Source organism: Fopius arisanus, unplaced genomic scaffold, assembly GCF_000806365.1.
Source record: "Fopius arisanus strain USDA-PBARC FA_bdor unplaced genomic scaffold, ASM80636v1 scaffold00071, whole genome shotgun sequence".
NCBI lineage: Eukaryota > Metazoa > Arthropoda > Insecta > Hymenoptera > Braconidae > Fopius > Fopius arisanus.
The window spans coordinates 326,999-342,981 of record NW_011887810.1 but is presented as its reverse complement, the minus strand read 5'-3'; the positions used below and the strand labels follow the sequence as shown (position 1 = coordinate 342,981).

Genomic DNA, 15,983 nt, shown 5'->3' with positions numbered 1-15,983 from the left:
AGCTTATCACAACGTGCGATCTTTAATCTTTAATCGAAAAAAAAAATGGAAAACCCTATGACATTCCGAGTAGTTGAAATCGATTAAGTCCTTTGAAAAATCATTAAAACTCTATTTAAAAATGTCTAGACATTGGACTTGTCTGTATTTTTCACTGGGACAACGAAAATCATTGAAAATCCTGAGTAATTGATGGTTACGTGGTGCCACATTGATTTGACGCACAAGTTTCGTTGAAAATAGTATTTAAAATAATATTGTTGCTGGTGACGTGATCTGTCGATGTTCTCTCGGTTCCTTGGAACTGAATGAGAATCACGAGATACGTCCCCGTCATATTTGCAATCTGCAAAGTATTTTTTCAATTAAATATAATTAATGATTTGCAGAACTTTTGAGACTCACTGAATGCAGGAGTGTGCAGTCCAACGAGAAAATTCCACAGCAGGTGAATTGTAGTCGTCGATGCAGCAGTTCGAGTGAAAATAATTTCAACTGAAACAACTATTTTCATGTATTATTAATAATAATGGGAGGAATCAGGTGAATACCTCGGATTTCAATTGTTTATCCGAGAGGGATTCTGCCAGGAGTTTGTGGACAGCTACTGTTGTGAGCTTCATCTGAAAATCAATAACAGATCAATTAAAATTCATAAATTTCCAATTTTACAAGAGAATATCAGATGATTCAACACACATTAATTTAAGGCCCGGATGGTCTGTCTGGAAAAGATAATTTACTCCAAAATTGGGACTTCTAATTACTCTGTCGATTAATCGTTTTTTCCGATAATTGTTAGCTAGCGGCCTAGTTGTTGACAACCGCTAGAACGCTAGCTAACAATTATTGAAAAAAAACTATTAATTGCCAAAGTAATTAGGAATCTTTTCTAGATAATCCACCCGAGCCTTAATTTTAAACGGGAAAAGCCGTGACGAATTTCGTTGAAAATCACTGAAAGTGAATGAATAAAAATCAAGGTGAATATATACATAGATAAATAAATAAATAAATTCGGCAAAGATATTTTTTGTGGAGGGGAGAGGGGGGTAAAATGGACCCCTAAACTGATTCCTCAACAATTTCTACTGCTTAAATTACTAGTCCTTACCCTCAAAAGCCTCCACCTAAATTTGTGCAACGCTTCGACAAAACGAAAAATTTTTTTTTCAATGCTCCCGAATTGACTCCTCGAAACGACACAAAACAATTCATTTTTGATCTCTATCATTATTTAAGCATTAATTAATTAAATTTAGTATACAGGATAAAAACTCCGTGTTGATTAATTAAATATGAAATTTCGACACGCACCAACGCATCAATTACTCCGCCCCTGCCTCCTTATAAAAAATGAGAAAAAAACATGAAAAATATAGAAAAAGGAAAACTCCATTTTGTCCTCCCCTCCCCTACACAAGTGTAGATTAAACCCTGAACGTCAATTATGATTTTTAATCTCATAATTCACTAATTGAGATATCGTAACGACTTTTAAGAATTCGTAATTATGGAAAATGATATATTTTTAATGTACGAACCTCGTGACTCACTCTAGTAACAGTAGTAGAGAGAATGACAATAGGAAATACCTCCATGGCGAGATAAGCGATAGAGTCCAGAGTCCTGAAAATGCTGACAGCCCTGTGCATCAGAAAAGGTACAATCAGATAATAAGAAGTGGTGAGAATAGCACCACACGAGACAGTGATGATGAGTAGCACAGGAAAGGCGTAAAAATTGGTGACAGCACATGCCACGTCGTACAGAAGTCCATGAAGAGCCATCAAATCCCTGAAGACACGAGTGTCTTCGATCAAGCAGCAATGACTCTTCGAGAGTCGTGTGATTGCACGATTAATTCCCCGGAATCTGGTCTCGATGGAGCTGAGGACGAGGGAGTACTGGATGAGGAACCAGTTGAAGATGACATTGGGAAGAATAAAAATCACGAAGCTAGACTTGAAGAGGGACTTGAAGACAGTCATGTCCAGCCAGAAGACGTTGATCCAGATGAAGACGTTTGTCCAGATGATTGCGATCATCCTGAGATCCAGGGATTCGTGGTAGTGGACGTTCTTCAGTGTCATCAGCATCTTGTCAATCGTCAAGAGCCTCTGGGTTATCTCCACTGCCTTCAGCTGTCTCAGACTGACAAACAACCAGATGAAGAGGGTGACAATTGTGCTGGATATTGCCCTCGTCATCCCAATCGTCATCACTGTTTTCGTTTTGTAATCGAATTGGATATCATAAAATGCCTCCACTGCTGGAAAGCTCAGGGTGAATGTCACCAGAATCAAAATCCAGTTGTACACTAGCCCCAGGAATGAGACTGAACATTTTTTCGAATCGTCAGTCCTCGGAGGAGAGAGTCGAATCGAAAACGGCAGCAGTCCCAAGATTTTGTAGAATAAATACAAAAATAGAATCGGTTTCATCATTTTTGTTTGGGATTTCTTTTATTGAATGTTCCATTAACACACGCTATTTATTAATTAATATCAATCGTTTGCTGGATTGTTTTGGCATTTTAGGGGATGAAGACATGAATTTTAATCCACCACTTGCTTTTTTTCTTGTGGAAATGGGAGAAATCCGAATGTAATAAAATTTCTGTCGTTGAAGATGAACTAGTGACAGTCGTGGGACGAGACATGTGGAAATGGCAATCGATTGGCGATGGAGATCTGACGTGTAATAATCTGTTTTCATGTTATAATTCATCGTTTGCATTTGTCGTATCTCCGAGGTAATCTGTACTGTAAATAATTTCCCCAGAATTTCTGTTAATGATCTAAGAATTTCTTGCAGCTCGTTTAGGCGAATTGGAATAGGATGATTAGGTAATTTGCTGTTGTATCAAATATCTGGAAAAGCAAATAACTATACATATTTTAATGATGATGATCGTTGATTATTGTTGATTATGTCCGAGGGCTTATGACTCACTGAGTCGTCGGTGATGAGGTCAGTATGGATTTTAACCCGTGGAGTAATCCTGGGATGATCTTATCGGGAGTCAGTGGCGATTAGACGTTGTGATAAGTCGCCCTTTGAAAATTTCATTGTCAGTTTATATTTGCGGATTGCCACCCTCTCCGGCAATCACCACAATTTCACGTTTTTACGACTGCCAGCTTATCTGGTGAATCATTAAGGAGAAGTCCATCTCATTCTGAAAATCTCGATTGATGAATTGTAACTGTAATTACAATTATCATAATACATAACAATAATGATATAATTTTTTTATATAAAAACTAATTTCCATTTTTTTTTTTCGATTATAGAGCAATCCAACATTTTTAATTAAGACAAATAGATTAATATTTTTAAATATATTTTTCTCTATGAATAATTAATTTTCGTAATCTATAAGTTATGTACGAAAAATAGTGAAACTTTTTGTTAACGTTATCCATTTTTCTGGAAAATTTACTATGGAATTGACGTGAAAAAATATAACTTTTTTGTGTTTTGTTATTATTTAATGACGTTTTCTGTGCGTCTTCTAGATTTTTCCGAAGAATCACAAAACTATAGAGAAAACACAAAACGTTCCATTTTTCACATCAATTTCACTGATAATTTTCCAAAAAATGAAAATAAAAAAACGTGAATTATCCTTAAATCTCAATTCGTTTAAAAAGGACAATTGTATTGCAGATTGGAGGATGTTCAAATTTGGCGCGCAACTCCCCGGATAAAACAGCTGTTCAGGCGCCCCCTGCAGGAGGCCTTCCCCCAATCCCAAAGAGGGCCATAACCCGAGAGAAGGGCCCCATAGCGTGGTGAGTCAGACGAGGCCATCACCATCGCCCAAGTGGCCCGTATCGTCAACGTCTCTCGTTTCCATTATAAATTTGCCCCCCTAAAAAAAAAGAGAGAAAAATAAAAGAATAAGAAGAAGAAGGCCGCGTTGCCCGAACAAGTGCCAATAACTGCCAAATAAATGCTCATCAACGCTCCCTGATTCCTCGATAAACCCCCCGAGTGTCAAAAAAGCTATAGTGCACCCCGAATATGTGATAGTGTCTCCTCGACTCCCGGAATCTAGTGGAAAACCAGTGCAACTCCATATCGCTAACCCTTTAAAAATTAAAAAACCCCCCGCGATGTTTCACCACGAGTATGAGAAACGTCTCCTGAAGCCGTACAACGAGGGAAAACGTGAATCCCAGTCGAATCCCATGTCCCCGACTTATTTGTCACCTACTAAATCGACTAATAGTTATGATCGTTTTATTCCAACGCGTTCTGGGAATAATTGGTACACAACATTTTCCATGATCTCTGAGAACAGTCGCAATGGTCTTGTCCCGAAGAAGACGCGAGAGAATGGAGAGGGAAGTCGTGATGGTATAGCGTATTCGAGTCTGTTGAAAAATGAATTGCTTGGTGCGAGTATTGAGGATGTGAAGAGTCAGTCTGAGGAGCGTGGAATTTACTCAGTCCTCCAGGGGAGAAATCTCTTCAAGTATGCAACACCACCCAAGGACAGGAGTCTTCTAGACCAGAGCTCACCGTATTCACTTTCACCATTGAGTGCCAAGAGCCAGAAGCTCCTCAGGTCACCCAGAAAGACAACTAGAAAAATCTCCAGGATTCCCTTCAAAGTGCTTGATGCACCCGAGCTCCAGGACGACTTCTACCTCAATCTTGTGGATTGGTCTTCACAGAATGTTCTCTCTGTGGGTCTTGGCAGCTGCGTCTACCTCTGGTCAGCCTGCACCAGTCAGGTCACCAGATTATGTGATCTCACTGGTGATGGAAATTCTGTCACTTCTGTCGCCTGGAATGAGAGGGGAAATCTCGTGGCTGTTGGCACACATGTGGGATACATCCAGGTGAGATACCCTTCAGGGCAAGGTTTTTATTTATTATCATTGGTCAAAATTTCAGGGTAACTCTCACATTTCAATGAAATTTTTTGGAGTATGGGTCGATTTTTTACTTGATAACCTCAAAAATAATTCAAATTTATTACCTCACATTTCCAAAAAATAATGAAAACTCTGATTCAGGTATGGGACGTGGCGGTGAACAAGCAGGTGGCTAAACTCCAAGGGCACAGTGCCAGGGTGGGAGCTCTAGCGTGGAATGGTGAGGTGCTGTCTTCTGGCAGCCGTGATCGACTGATTCTCCAGAGGGACGTGAGGACACCCTGCGTCGTGGGGGAGAGAAGACTCGGTGCACACAGACAAGAGGTTTGTGGACTCAAATGGTCACCAGATAATCAATACCTCGCCTCTGGTGGCAATGACAATCGACTGTACGTCTGGAATCTCCACTCGCTGTCACCAGTTCAAACTTACACCGAGCATCTTGCTGCTGTCAAGGCCATCGCCTGGTCACCTCATCATCATGGGCTTCTGGCATCTGGCGGTGGTACAGCTGATCGTTGCATCAGGTTCTGGAATACACTCACTGGACAGCCAATGCAGTGTGTCGATACTGGCAGTCAGGTTTGCAATTTGGCTTGGTCCAAGCACAGCTCTGAGCTCGTCAGCACTCATGGCTATTCCCAGAATCAAATTCTCGTTTGGAAGTATCCCAGTTTGACTCAAGTTGCTAAACTCACTGGTCACTCTTATCGCGTACTTTATCTTGCTATGTCACCTGATGGCGAGGCTATTGTCACTGGCGCTGGTGATGAGACACTCAGGTTTTGGAATGTTTTTAGTAAGGCTAGGAGTCAGAAGGAGAACAAGTCTGGGCTTAATCTTTTTACTTCTATTCGGTGAATTCTTTTTTTTTGCTTTCACCATTTTCATTTTGGGGGGATGCCTCGGGGGGTGGAAATAATTTGAAAAAAGGGGAAATTCGACTTTTTTTAATTTACCACTTCGGTATTGAAATGGAAATCGGAACATTTGACTCGTCGGTGGATTAAATGATTTATCCCACATTTTTTGGTTGAAGTATCAAAATGAGTCGATGAAACTCACGGAAAGTAGACTTTAATTATTTCTATGTATATTCTATACATACCAAATTATTCATCACAATCCACTGAAAATTAGAGTGCTCTAATTAAAATCAATTTCGTGAATCGAATCTGGAGAATTCGATAATTTAAATGAATACAGAAGTAAAATGTAAAATTCCACTTGTTCCCTACTTTAGATTCGGATAAATATCTCTGGACCCAATAGAAATATTAAAATTTTTTTAAAGGACTTGTTTTTAAGAGTGAAACAAATTTGTCGAACCCTGCAAAAAATACTTCAGCTAAAATTCCGCTTCTCTCAGTTAGACTCAAAGATATTCCTAATTAATTAAATCGACTCGTTACCCTTGACCTTTCCTGAATAAAATCAGCGAAGAGAAGAAGCACAAGCAATTAATAAGAGGAAAAAAGAATTTCCATCCCTCGCGGACAATAAAAACAAGACCTCCCCAGTATAAGCACGGCCTGCTGCAATAATCCCACGAAATAAAAAGAAGATAGAGCCCCAATGAATTTTTTACACCCTAACTCTTACACTAGCGTTTTTTTTTTGTGACTGAAGTGTCTGATCATCAAGGGCTGGTGAAAACCCCGGGGAAGTACGACTAATATACACAACAGCTTAAGAATTTTTCACGGTAATTTTCATTTCGATTTTTTAGTTATCTATTCAAGTCATGTGTACAAATTCAAGTCGAGAAAAGGAATAAAGACGATGATTTGCGAGGAGCTACTATTTATAACAAAGAGGAAATTATATTGATATATATGCATATTATAATATATAATTATTATGTACTAACCAATCAGCGTGGGTGTGTGAGTGTTGAAATGAATTTAGATTTATTGTGAGTCAAGGCTTGAAATGATTATGATTTATCCTCACTGTTAGAGTCTCCAGCACTCATAAAATCATTTCGTGGGTGAAGTGTCGAGCGAACGTTTGAGAACGTTCACCCCTCGGCAGTGCAATTATAAGAAAATGTATAAATATTCGGTGAGAGAGTGGTTTTCATAGCTTTTTTTTTTGAATATTTTCAAGTGACTATTGATCGTTTATAAGTAGCATTAACAAATGTGCAAATTTACCCTTTTTGTAGGTCCTAGGGACGTATTTTTGCTTTGTAATAAGTTTTTCATTTCTTATGTCGCACTGAGTCTCAATGTCGATCCCTTCAACGATAATTCATTGTTTTTCATTATTCGAATGATTCATTGTGTTATACTGGTCATGTGGAGTGTAACGAGAGCTCGAGAAGTACATGCATTTATCGAGAATTCCGCTTGAGGATACGAGAGATATGTATATTAGGACGAGAGTAACACACGGTAGAAGGCATAAACTAAGTTTATGTGTAAGGAACTGTTTTATACGTAAGGGAAGGAAGTACATAAAATATAGTACAATTGAAAATTTACGAGTGTTCGTTTATTGCAGTGAACCTTTAATATATCCTGCGTTTAATTATTAGCAAATAATATTGTTGCTAAATTTCTGGCGTGTAATTAGAATTAATTAAATGCAGAGAATTAAAAGAAAATTGATGATGGAATATACTTAATAGAAAATTTATTATGTAGACTGGAATCTTCATCGGTCTAAAATATAATTTCCAAACAAACCTGATCGATTGTACAATACAAAAAAATCATAAAAAATTATGATTGAAAAATAAATGAATCTATTCAATCGCTTGATTGTGATTTTTTCTTTTTCTTCTTCTTTTCACTAGTTGGGGCTTCTATTTCCTGCGTGACATCCGAGGCTTCCTCATCCTGCATCTTCTTCTTCTTCTTTTTCTTTTTGGGCTCTGAAAGATAATTGAATCCATGAATTTTCAACTGTTTCATCAATTTTTATTCAGTTTTGTGGAATCAAATGATAAGTAAATTACCTGTGGTGTCTGGACTCTCTTCAGGTTCTACCTCGATCGTCTCCTCGAGCTCCTGCTTCTTCTTCTTTTTCTTCTTCTTCTTGCCTTCCTCAGCAGACGTGGAGGGCTCCTCGAGCTCCTGCTTGACCTCGACCTCGACCTCAGCCTCGGCCTCGGGCTCAGCCTCGCTCTGCCTCTTCTTCTTCTTCTTCTTCTTAGGTACTTCCTCCTCGGGCTCTGCCTTGATCTCCTCGATGAGGGGCTTGGTTTCCTCCTCGAACGGTCTCTTCTTGCCAATAGTGGAATCTCCAGCCACTGGATACTGAACGAATTCACTCTTCGTCTGGTACTTCTCGAACTTGGCCTTGGCCTTACCAGTGCCACTGATTCTCTTGAGGTTCCCCTCCTCCAGAAGCCGCAACCTTGCCTCGAGCTTGGCCTTGTGCTCAGCCCCGAGGTCAAAGGTTGCATCCTCTCCGAGGGCATCTACCCTCGTTGCCAGGGATGCCTTGGCTGCTAACATCCTCGACATCTTTCCCTTGTTCTTTGTCGAGCTCTGGCCCACCAACTGTGCATGATAAATCAATCCGTACTTCGGGGTATCTCTCTTCGTCTTAAGTGCCCTGAACAGCGCCTTCTCAGCACCCAGAATCTGAACAGTTGAGGCCGGATGCTTTGCCAAATTGATCAGTGAACCTGCATGAGATATCAAACGAGCACCAACTAGCTCTCCTACTAGAACTGTCAAATTTGGTGCCATTGCCATCATCCTTGTCCTCAGGTAGTCGTACAATTGAGATCTGTACTGGGATATCTCTATCACTTGGTCGCACAGGTGTTGAATGTTGAGAATGTCATCGTCTGAGATTTCTGTTCCCATTGATATCTCTGCAGCTTCTTTCACCTTCTCCTCGACATCTTCAGGGAGAATATCAGAGAGATCAGATTTAATGGTGTGTTCACGAGTTCCAATGATCTTCACGGTCTTGACGAAGGCGACGTTGTCAGTGATGAGCTTTCCCAACTCAGGAAAGTGCCAGCCATACCACTCCCTGCATCGCATCACGTAATTATTGAGCTCTTTGTCGAGGTCGTCGAGGAGGCAGACAGCCTGGATGATCATCGTATCGACCTTGTCGGGGGAGAATTTGAGTTTGTAACGTGACAGACTGTGGGCTAGACCCAGGGCCATTGCAGTCATCTCTTTTTTAGGAAGACCTGCCAAGAGGCTGTCCAATTGGCTCCTTATGCATCGCATCAGCTCCTGGATGGACGTGTTACTCACGCAGGAGAGACTCAATTTGTCCTTTATGGCATTCCCCAGCTTGGCATCTGCCACTGCCAACTGCTCCTGCACTTCGCTGCAGTGCTTCTTCAGCATCTTCTTCAGGGACTTGCAGAGCTTACCCTCCACTGCAGCTGTCGTCGCTGCCAGGGCTTCTGTCGTGTCCGCGAATTTCTCGAAGTGCTTCAGCTTGAGCCTGCATTTTGCCAATAAACAATTTTTTATTGTTATTATATTCACAAAAATTAGAGAAATTCACACATAAATAAATGAAGAATAAAATTAATAATAGTAAATAGGGGAGAGGAGGGTAAGATATACCCCCAGAGTTTGAATGGCTAGCCCTTACTCTCAAAAGTCTCCACCTAAATTTGTGCAACGCGTCGACAAAACGAAAATTTTGGGGGGAAGGTGGTTAAAATGGACTCCCTTCCCTCTCACCATTTTTTTTCCAATTCTCCCAAATTGACTCGTCGAGACAATAAAAAACAATTGCTTTCTGCTTCGTGCAAATAGTGTTTAACGTTAATCATAAATCAGATCTTTATCGTTGTTTGAGTATTTATCAATTGAATTTAGTATACAGAATAAAAATTCCAAGTTAATTAATTAAATATGAAATTTAATCACGCTAAAACGCATCAATTACTCTGCCCCCACATAAATCAGGAGAAAACTTGGAAAATATAAAAAAAAAGGGAGGCTCCATTTTCCCTCCCCTTCCCTAAATCGTAAGTAAATAAATGCAGAAATCACTGACATGCCGTCGCGTATTCTGATGTTCAATTATTATGTAGAACAATTTTCCACCCAGTGAGAGATGCAAACATGCAGGTGTTTTCCAATAAATCTCAGTAATGAATAATTCTGTTTTTACAGGACTAGTACTTACAATTTACTAGCAGCCTCTGGTGTTTCAAAGTCATGATAGAGATTCTCAGTTTTTGCCAATTTATTCTCGTCGAGGAGCTAAAAAATTTCCAGAAATTCGGATAAACACATATTTTTTTAAATTTATTTGGAGCACAGGAGATCCCCACGTGCACCTCGAGGTTAGTTTGCCAATAATACATCGGCTGATAATAATTGCACTGAAATTACCTTGAAAATAGCGTACCCCGCAGGGGTCTCGAACAGCACCAACATCTCACCACTTTTCTTTGTTAATCCACTTCGATGATTATTAATTATATACCGAAAACAACGAAAAAACGGTGGACGTGGAGGCACATGTGCCGGAGCGTCTGAAAATCTCACGGAAATTGAAATTATTTGAATGTGTGAGTGAGGCGCGTCCTACAGGCAGCAAAAAGTCATTTTTTTAAATCGCTTAAATTTGTTGAAGGTTGAAAACCACTTGCATCGATTTTGTAGACAATAATCTCCAGTTGATAATTTTTTAAGTTGAAATTCATCATTTTTGTATGAAAAACTAAACGAATTGTTGAGAATTATTGGTTAGAAACGCGATTGTGGGAAAACGGCCCGGAATTCCTATGGCGTCACTTCCGGAATTCAAAGAACTTTCTTGAAAGATTTAATATAATTTTGTGGAATTTGGATTATTATTGGAGATTCATCAAGAGGACAATTAAAATATCAGGTAAAATACTCAAAGAACTATTATTTTTGATGTTCTAAATGATTAAATTCGTCAATCCAATCGTATTATAAATTTAAATAATCCATTTTTAATTTTTAGAAATTAATTTTTGTTTTCTTCGAATGAATTAAAATTTGATTCATTCAATTGATTAAAACTTTAAAAATTAGGAATTAATTTCAGAAGTTCAACCGTTTAAATAATATTTTTGCAAAATAAAATGAATTATCTTCTTGAGTATCCAGAATGAATTCAGCACGTGATGAGGACCTCGACGAGGATTGCGACGACTTCGACGTCATCATCGTCGGTGGAGGTCTGACAGGACTATCCGCCGCTTATCACCTGTCGAAAAAACGAGCTAATTTATCATTAATGATCCTTGAAACTAAAAGTACAGAGAAAATCCAGTGCTTATCTCACGATTTCCAATTCTTCAAATATTTATTTCAGATTCAGTAGGAGGCAGATTAAAATCCGGAGAGCCCTTCGATCTCCTCCTGCATTCATTCCAGAATAATCTGACGCAATTACTCCAGGAGCTGGAGATTGAACTGGAACCTGGACAATGCAGTGATGGAAGAACTGTTTTCTGCGACGAGGACGGCCCAATTGATTCAATGACTCCCCTAATTGCTGCGCAAGTGTATTATTGCATGAAATCGGTGGGTATTTTTCTACTTTTTCAACTAAAAACTTTCTACTAAAACTTTTTTTTTTAGTTGAACGAAAGTAGTTCAGACAGACGATTGAATTCCAGTGAAGACAACGAAGAATTCGCGATTCTCGCGCAATTAAGTGGCTCTGATTTAATTGATAGAATGGTTCTGTCATCCCGCGCTAAATTCATTTGCCAGAGTTTAATTTCCCTGAGTTGTGGTAATAGCTCAAATGAATCAGTCTTCTTCAATTAAACGCAGCCCTTTCCAGGTCTTACGAATTTAAACGAAGTGTCTGCCCTGTGGTTGTTGGAAGTTCTCCACGGAGCCGGAGGATGTTTTCAAAGAGTCAAATTCTTTCTGAATAATAATTCCCGTTATTTCATCAAAGTAAGTGTCAGGACAGAATTACCGAACACTGCGTATAACGGAATCCTTTTTGATTTTCCCAGGGAGGAAATTCTGTCCTTCTTCAACGGTTGACTGATAAAATCATAGAAGAGAATGTAATTATGAACTGTTCTGAAACTGTGAGTAAAATCACATTCAACGACTTCCGGAATTTCGTGACGACAAATTATAAAACGTACAAGTCAGTGAGAATTCGTCGAATTTCCATAAAAAATTGAATCCGTCGATTTTGTGAAATTTCAGGTGCAGGTACGTAATCCTCGCGATTTCTCCTGCAGACAGTGGGATAATCATCCCTCAGGTCCCCGAAATTTACACAAAATGCCAAAACTCTTACATATCAAACCGACTAATTTACTTCGAATGCAACTCGATCTTCCAGAACTCCTTGGGAACGATCGTTCCCCTGATTTTGCAGCCATGGGGACATCTCAGACTGATTCAGGAGACATGCACTCCTCCAGGAAGTGAAATAAAAATCCTGTCCGGGTATTTCTCCGTGGAGAATTCTTCGGATGAACACCGGAGATCCCTAGAGCTCTTCAGAACCTTAAGGCAGTGCTCTTCCAGGTTGGAGAACATGGAGTACGACGAAAGGGAGAGGAAAGGTCTGATGTGTGTCCTGAGTCCTTCGCCAATCCGGTATCACCTGAATCTCATGAGAAATCCCCACAGGAGGTAGGGCTCGACGGCCAAAATGAACTCTAAATGTCCAGAAAACTCCGACGCAATTCCATTCCTGTTGTAGAATTTTTTTCGCTGCCAGTGAGTACTCCAGGGAGTGGCCAGGAACAGCTGATGGTGCTGTTGAGGCTGGTGAGCACTCTGCATGTCTAGTCCTCAGTGACGTGCGACCTCAGACTTTGACTAGAGATCAAATAACAAAATATATGTCAGTTCTTACTTTTCTATCAGTATTTACTCATTTTGGATATTAATTTTCGTTTTTTTCTTGCAGACCTGTAAAGACAAGAAAATTAGAATCCAAATTTGAAGTCTGGATGGCCGGATCTATTCTTTTAATTGCTAACTCTATGATTTTCTGGTCATTTTGTCGGAGCGCGTACAATTTTTGAAATGCGATTAAATTATTGATTCGTTGCTGAAAAAAAAATGATCGATCTGTAGAATAATTTCTGAAAGTGAAGAAGTAATAATTGAACGTCTGGACACACAAATCCATTTGAATCAGTATAAATAAAAAAGGAAATTGAAGTTTTATAAAATTACAACAGAATAATTATCGGTAAGACTTTTTTATTTATAAATCACTATTATTTTTGGTCGAATAAGAAAGACACATTGATGATACCTCACACATATTTCACACTCGAAGGATAATTACTAAAGGAACTTAGTGTAGGGGTTCTCTCTGGCAGAAAGACGATAAAACGTGTGATAAAACGCGTGATAAAACGTGGATTTAAATTCTCTCAGTCATATAAAACGTGACAACTCCAATTATGACGCATACGACCGCGAAGTAAAGACCTCGCATCATGTACATTCGATTGTTGCTCCTCTCGCATTCAACACTCTCTGTCCTCTCCTTTCCCTTCCTCCGAGGCTTGAACTTCCTCTCGAATTTCTCCACTTCCCTCTGATTCTTCAACTCCTCCTCTTTCTTCTTTCTCGCCAACTCCACCTCCTGGGCGCGTTCTTTCTGCTGCTTCAGCTCCTTGCACTGATGGTCACACTCGATCTTCACATTTCCCCTCTGCACTTCCGTGCAGAGAACTGATTTTTTTATTCTCTGGCACTTGCAAGTGATTTTAATTCGCTTGTTGCAAATGTCTGAGGGGCGACAGTTACCCGAATGACAGTTGTCAATGCACCGGTGGCCACAGGAGTACTGGAGATAAAATCATTAATAATTAGTTAAAGATTGGATTTGTTGTTAAAAATAAGATACGACATCCTCTGAACTTACATTTCGTGGACACTGATTGCCACACTTGAGCATCTCGTCCCTGTCCTTGCCCCTGGTGCTAGTGACCTCGACACACCTTTTGTACAAGCTATTGAGGCCACAATGACAGGCAATCTTGACGGGTTGCTTGCAGGGTGGACATGGTGCAGGATGACATCTGTTTGGACACAAATGAGAGCATCCATCAGGCCTCGGCAGTTTGCAGGGCTCCTCGCACTCCATGCAATCGTCGACATCACCAGCTCCCCTCACCTTATGACAGACAATCTCACAATTGTGATTACCACAAGGCAGTCCCCTGCCACATTCCCTCCCACAGGATCCAGGAATAGCAATATGGCATGGCCAGGGCCTAGTCTCATGTCCCCCCAGACAGGTCACCATAACAGAGACCTCGCAGGGTGGACAGGGAAGGGTTTTGAGTTCCATTCGGTCCTTAGATAACTCCCAGGGTCCAGCTGGCTGTGCGACACCATTGACCCTCACCTTGACCCACACCTTGCTATGACAGACAGCGACACACTGGTGTCCACATCTCTGATACACCAGATGACAAATTTTCTTGCATGGGGGACAACTGCCCTGATGACACTTGTGGGACTCTTGCTTAGGATGATGGCAAATCGGTGGAATTCTACACAATTTGTTACAGTGAGGGGGTTTGATTCTCTTCCTGGTGCCACATGGCACCTCAATCTTGCTGTTGCCACACCTGCACTGGAAGGTGATAGTTCTGGGACAGGGGTAGCAGGGACCAGAGTGGCATGGGGCTGTACACTTGTGCTTCCTACAGTTGAGGGAACTCTCGCAGATCTTCTCACATGGATTTATCCCAGTCTTGCTGCAGTCACAGCACTTTTTGTTGCATGGATGCTTGCCACACGCTCTGATACTCGTGCACTTCTTGTTGCAGTGAAATTCTTTGGTGCAGGATATCTCCTTCGTGTAGGAGCCACACCTGCACGCCTTGGTAACGACCTCCAGGCACTGGCCACAGTCACCGAGATGACAGCGCATGTTGCAGAAGTGAGTGCCACAGTCCAGGAGTTTTCCACAAGTGTCTCCGCACGTTGGCAGTGTTTTCTGCTTGCAGGAGACGTTGTACTTTTTTTTTCCACAAGGGCAGGTCCTATTTCTTGCCACTGGGCAGTCACCACAGTCACCTGGTGCATGACAGGTGCCCTCACACGTGTGAATTTTGCAGTTTAGCTGGTTGGTGCATTTTTTTGGACATCTCCAGGTGATTTCTGAGCACTTCAGGGATTTTGTCGAGGTGCCACAGTGACAGGGGGTTGATACCACTTCTGGACAGGGTAGACAAGGGCCAGTGTGACACTCTAGTTTGCAGGTGTGGCCACAGGGGAGGATTTTGTTGCAAGGGGCTCTGCAACTCCAGGACTTGGTGTTGCAGCGACGTGGCTGTAGTGGCTGCTTTCCACAGTGGCACGTCGTCGACACCATCTTCGGACAGGGGGGACAGGGCCCTGGATGGCACAGAAGGGTGCACGTGTGTCCACAGGGGGGATTCAGAGGCTTTGAACATTTCTCCTCGCAGGAGTGGGGTATTATCCAGGGCTGTGGCTCTGGGTCTTTTGTTTTTTGGCAGAAGCAGAGATACGATGTGGGTGTGGAGGACTCTGGATACTCTGTTCGACATTTTGGACATGCCCACACTGGTGGAATACCTTTTGAGTGTTTTGACGTCAGGCTGTCTCGGATCCAGTGCTGGATGCACGTCAAGTGGAGAAAATTGTAACACGTCGAACAGCTCCATATTGGATCAGTTTTTTTCACTGAAGATATACAAATCAGGCAAACAGCACCTCCTGACTGGAACAAATCAGTCAGGTATGACAGAGTTTTTTCTGTGTCTCCACCTTCAAACTCATACGAGGACAGTGTTTTGGAGACAGCCTCCTGGAGTGATTCGTGAGAATTTTCATTCTCCTCATCGCTCGATGATTCTAGGACATTTCCATTCAGATGTCGTTCGATGGACGCCTGATTCTGGGCCTGAGCTCTCCTGAATTTTCGCATCCTGTGGGGCTCAATTCATCTGAATTAAAATACTTTAGAATGTGATAGGATCCAAAACATCGATTTTACACCTTTTCACTCGATATCTATCGACTTTTGAATGAAACTGCTCAATCCAAGACGACGATTCCTCGATTTTGACCAATGGAATTGTTCTACGTGGAGATGTGATAGCGTTCTCACTTACACATCACTCGTTTTTCGAGTATTTTCTGTATCTTTTCACAT

The 15,983-nt window shown here is 41.0% G+C and overlaps 5 protein-coding genes across 5 annotated transcripts; 2 read left to right on the top strand and 3 right to left on the bottom strand.

Annotated features, from left to right (window-relative positions):
- Nucleotides 1-196: 196 nt before the first annotated feature.
- LOC105269619 (Gustatory receptor 8a) lies at nucleotides 197-2,447 on the bottom strand. Its single transcript, XM_011310017.1, has 4 exons — nucleotides 1,545-2,447; nucleotides 552-623; nucleotides 406-495; nucleotides 197-346 (listed from the first exon to the last, which is right to left on the bottom strand). The coding sequence occupies exons 1-4, from the start codon at nucleotides 2,445-2,447 to the stop codon at nucleotides 197-199; spliced, it is 1,215 nt and encodes a 404-aa protein (XP_011308319.1).
- Nucleotides 2,448-3,779: 1,332 nt separating this feature from the next.
- fzr (fizzy-related) lies at nucleotides 3,780-7,353 on the top strand. Its single transcript, XM_011309974.1, has 2 exons — nucleotides 3,780-4,853; nucleotides 5,031-7,353. The coding sequence occupies exons 1-2, from the start codon at nucleotides 4,122-4,124 to the stop codon at nucleotides 5,748-5,750; spliced, it is 1,452 nt and encodes a 483-aa protein (XP_011308276.1). The 5' UTR covers nucleotides 3,780-4,121; the 3' UTR covers nucleotides 5,751-7,353.
- A 156-nt stretch (nucleotides 7,354-7,509) lies between these two features.
- nop5 (nop5 ribonucleoprotein) lies at nucleotides 7,510-10,380 on the bottom strand. The gene is made up of 4 exons (XM_011309972.1): nucleotides 10,217-10,380; nucleotides 10,008-10,084; nucleotides 7,852-9,311; nucleotides 7,510-7,767 (listed from the first exon to the last, which is right to left on the bottom strand). The coding sequence occupies exons 1-4, from the start codon at nucleotides 10,259-10,261 to the stop codon at nucleotides 7,643-7,645; spliced, it is 1,707 nt and encodes a 568-aa protein (XP_011308274.1). The 5' UTR covers nucleotides 10,262-10,380; the 3' UTR covers nucleotides 7,510-7,642.
- A 138-nt stretch (nucleotides 10,381-10,518) lies between these two features.
- On the top strand, nucleotides 10,519-12,986 carry shps (sheepish). Its single transcript, XM_011309973.1, is given in 9 exon segments — nucleotides 10,519-10,718; nucleotides 10,964-11,109; nucleotides 11,112-11,383; nucleotides 11,441-11,597; nucleotides 11,649-11,767; nucleotides 11,830-11,969; nucleotides 12,032-12,466; nucleotides 12,537-12,680; nucleotides 12,747-12,986. Coding segments are annotated over 8 exon segments (1,530 nt in total). The 5' UTR covers nucleotides 10,519-10,718; nucleotide 10,964; the 3' UTR covers nucleotides 12,865-12,986.
- Nucleotides 12,987-13,028: 42 nt separating this feature from the next.
- LOC105269594 (NF-X1-type zinc finger protein NFXL1) lies at nucleotides 13,029-15,930 on the bottom strand. Its single transcript, XM_011309971.1, has 2 exons — nucleotides 13,719-15,930; nucleotides 13,029-13,640 (listed from the first exon to the last, which is right to left on the bottom strand). The coding sequence occupies exons 1-2, from the start codon at nucleotides 15,753-15,755 to the stop codon at nucleotides 13,212-13,214; spliced, it is 2,466 nt and encodes an 821-aa protein (XP_011308273.1). The 5' UTR covers nucleotides 15,756-15,930; the 3' UTR covers nucleotides 13,029-13,211.
- Between the last annotated feature and the right edge of the window lie 53 nt (nucleotides 15,931-15,983).

Coding starts and splice junctions, on each gene's coding strand:
- LOC105269619 (XM_011310017.1), bottom strand. CDS start 2,447: ATGATGAAACCGATTCTATTTTTGTATTTATTCTACAAAATCTTGGGA. Junction 624..1,544: donor TTACTAGAGTGAGTCACGAG/GTTCGTACATTA, acceptor ATTGATTTTCAG/ATGAAGCTCACAACAGTAGC. Junction 347..405: donor ACTGCACACTCCTGCATTCA/GTGAGTCTCAAA, acceptor AATACTTTGCAG/ATTGCAAATATGACGGGGAC.
- LOC105269594 (XM_011309971.1), bottom strand. CDS start 15,755: ATGCGAAAATTCAGGAGAGCTCAGGCCCAGAATCAGGCGTCCATCGAA. Junction 13,641..13,718: donor GCAATCAGTGTCCACGAAAT/GTAAGTTCAGAG, acceptor TTTTATCTCCAG/TACTCCTGTGGCCACCGGTG.
- fzr (XM_011309974.1), top strand. CDS start 4,122: ATGTTTCACCACGAGTATGAGAAACGTCTCCTGAAGCCGTACAACGAG. Junction 4,854..5,030: donor CACATGTGGGATACATCCAG/GTGAGATACCCT, acceptor ACTCTGATTCAG/GTATGGGACGTGGCGGTGAA.
- nop5 (XM_011309972.1), bottom strand. CDS start 10,261: ATGTTGGTGCTGTTCGAGACCCCTGCGGGGTACGCTATTTTCAAG. Junction 10,085..10,216: donor CGGGGTACGCTATTTTCAAG/GTAATTTCAGTG, acceptor GAAATTTTTTAG/CTCCTCGACGAGAATAAATT. Junction 9,312..10,007: donor CCAGAGGCTGCTAGTAAATT/GTAAGTACTAGT, acceptor GGCAAAATGCAG/GCTCAAGCTGAAGCACTTCG.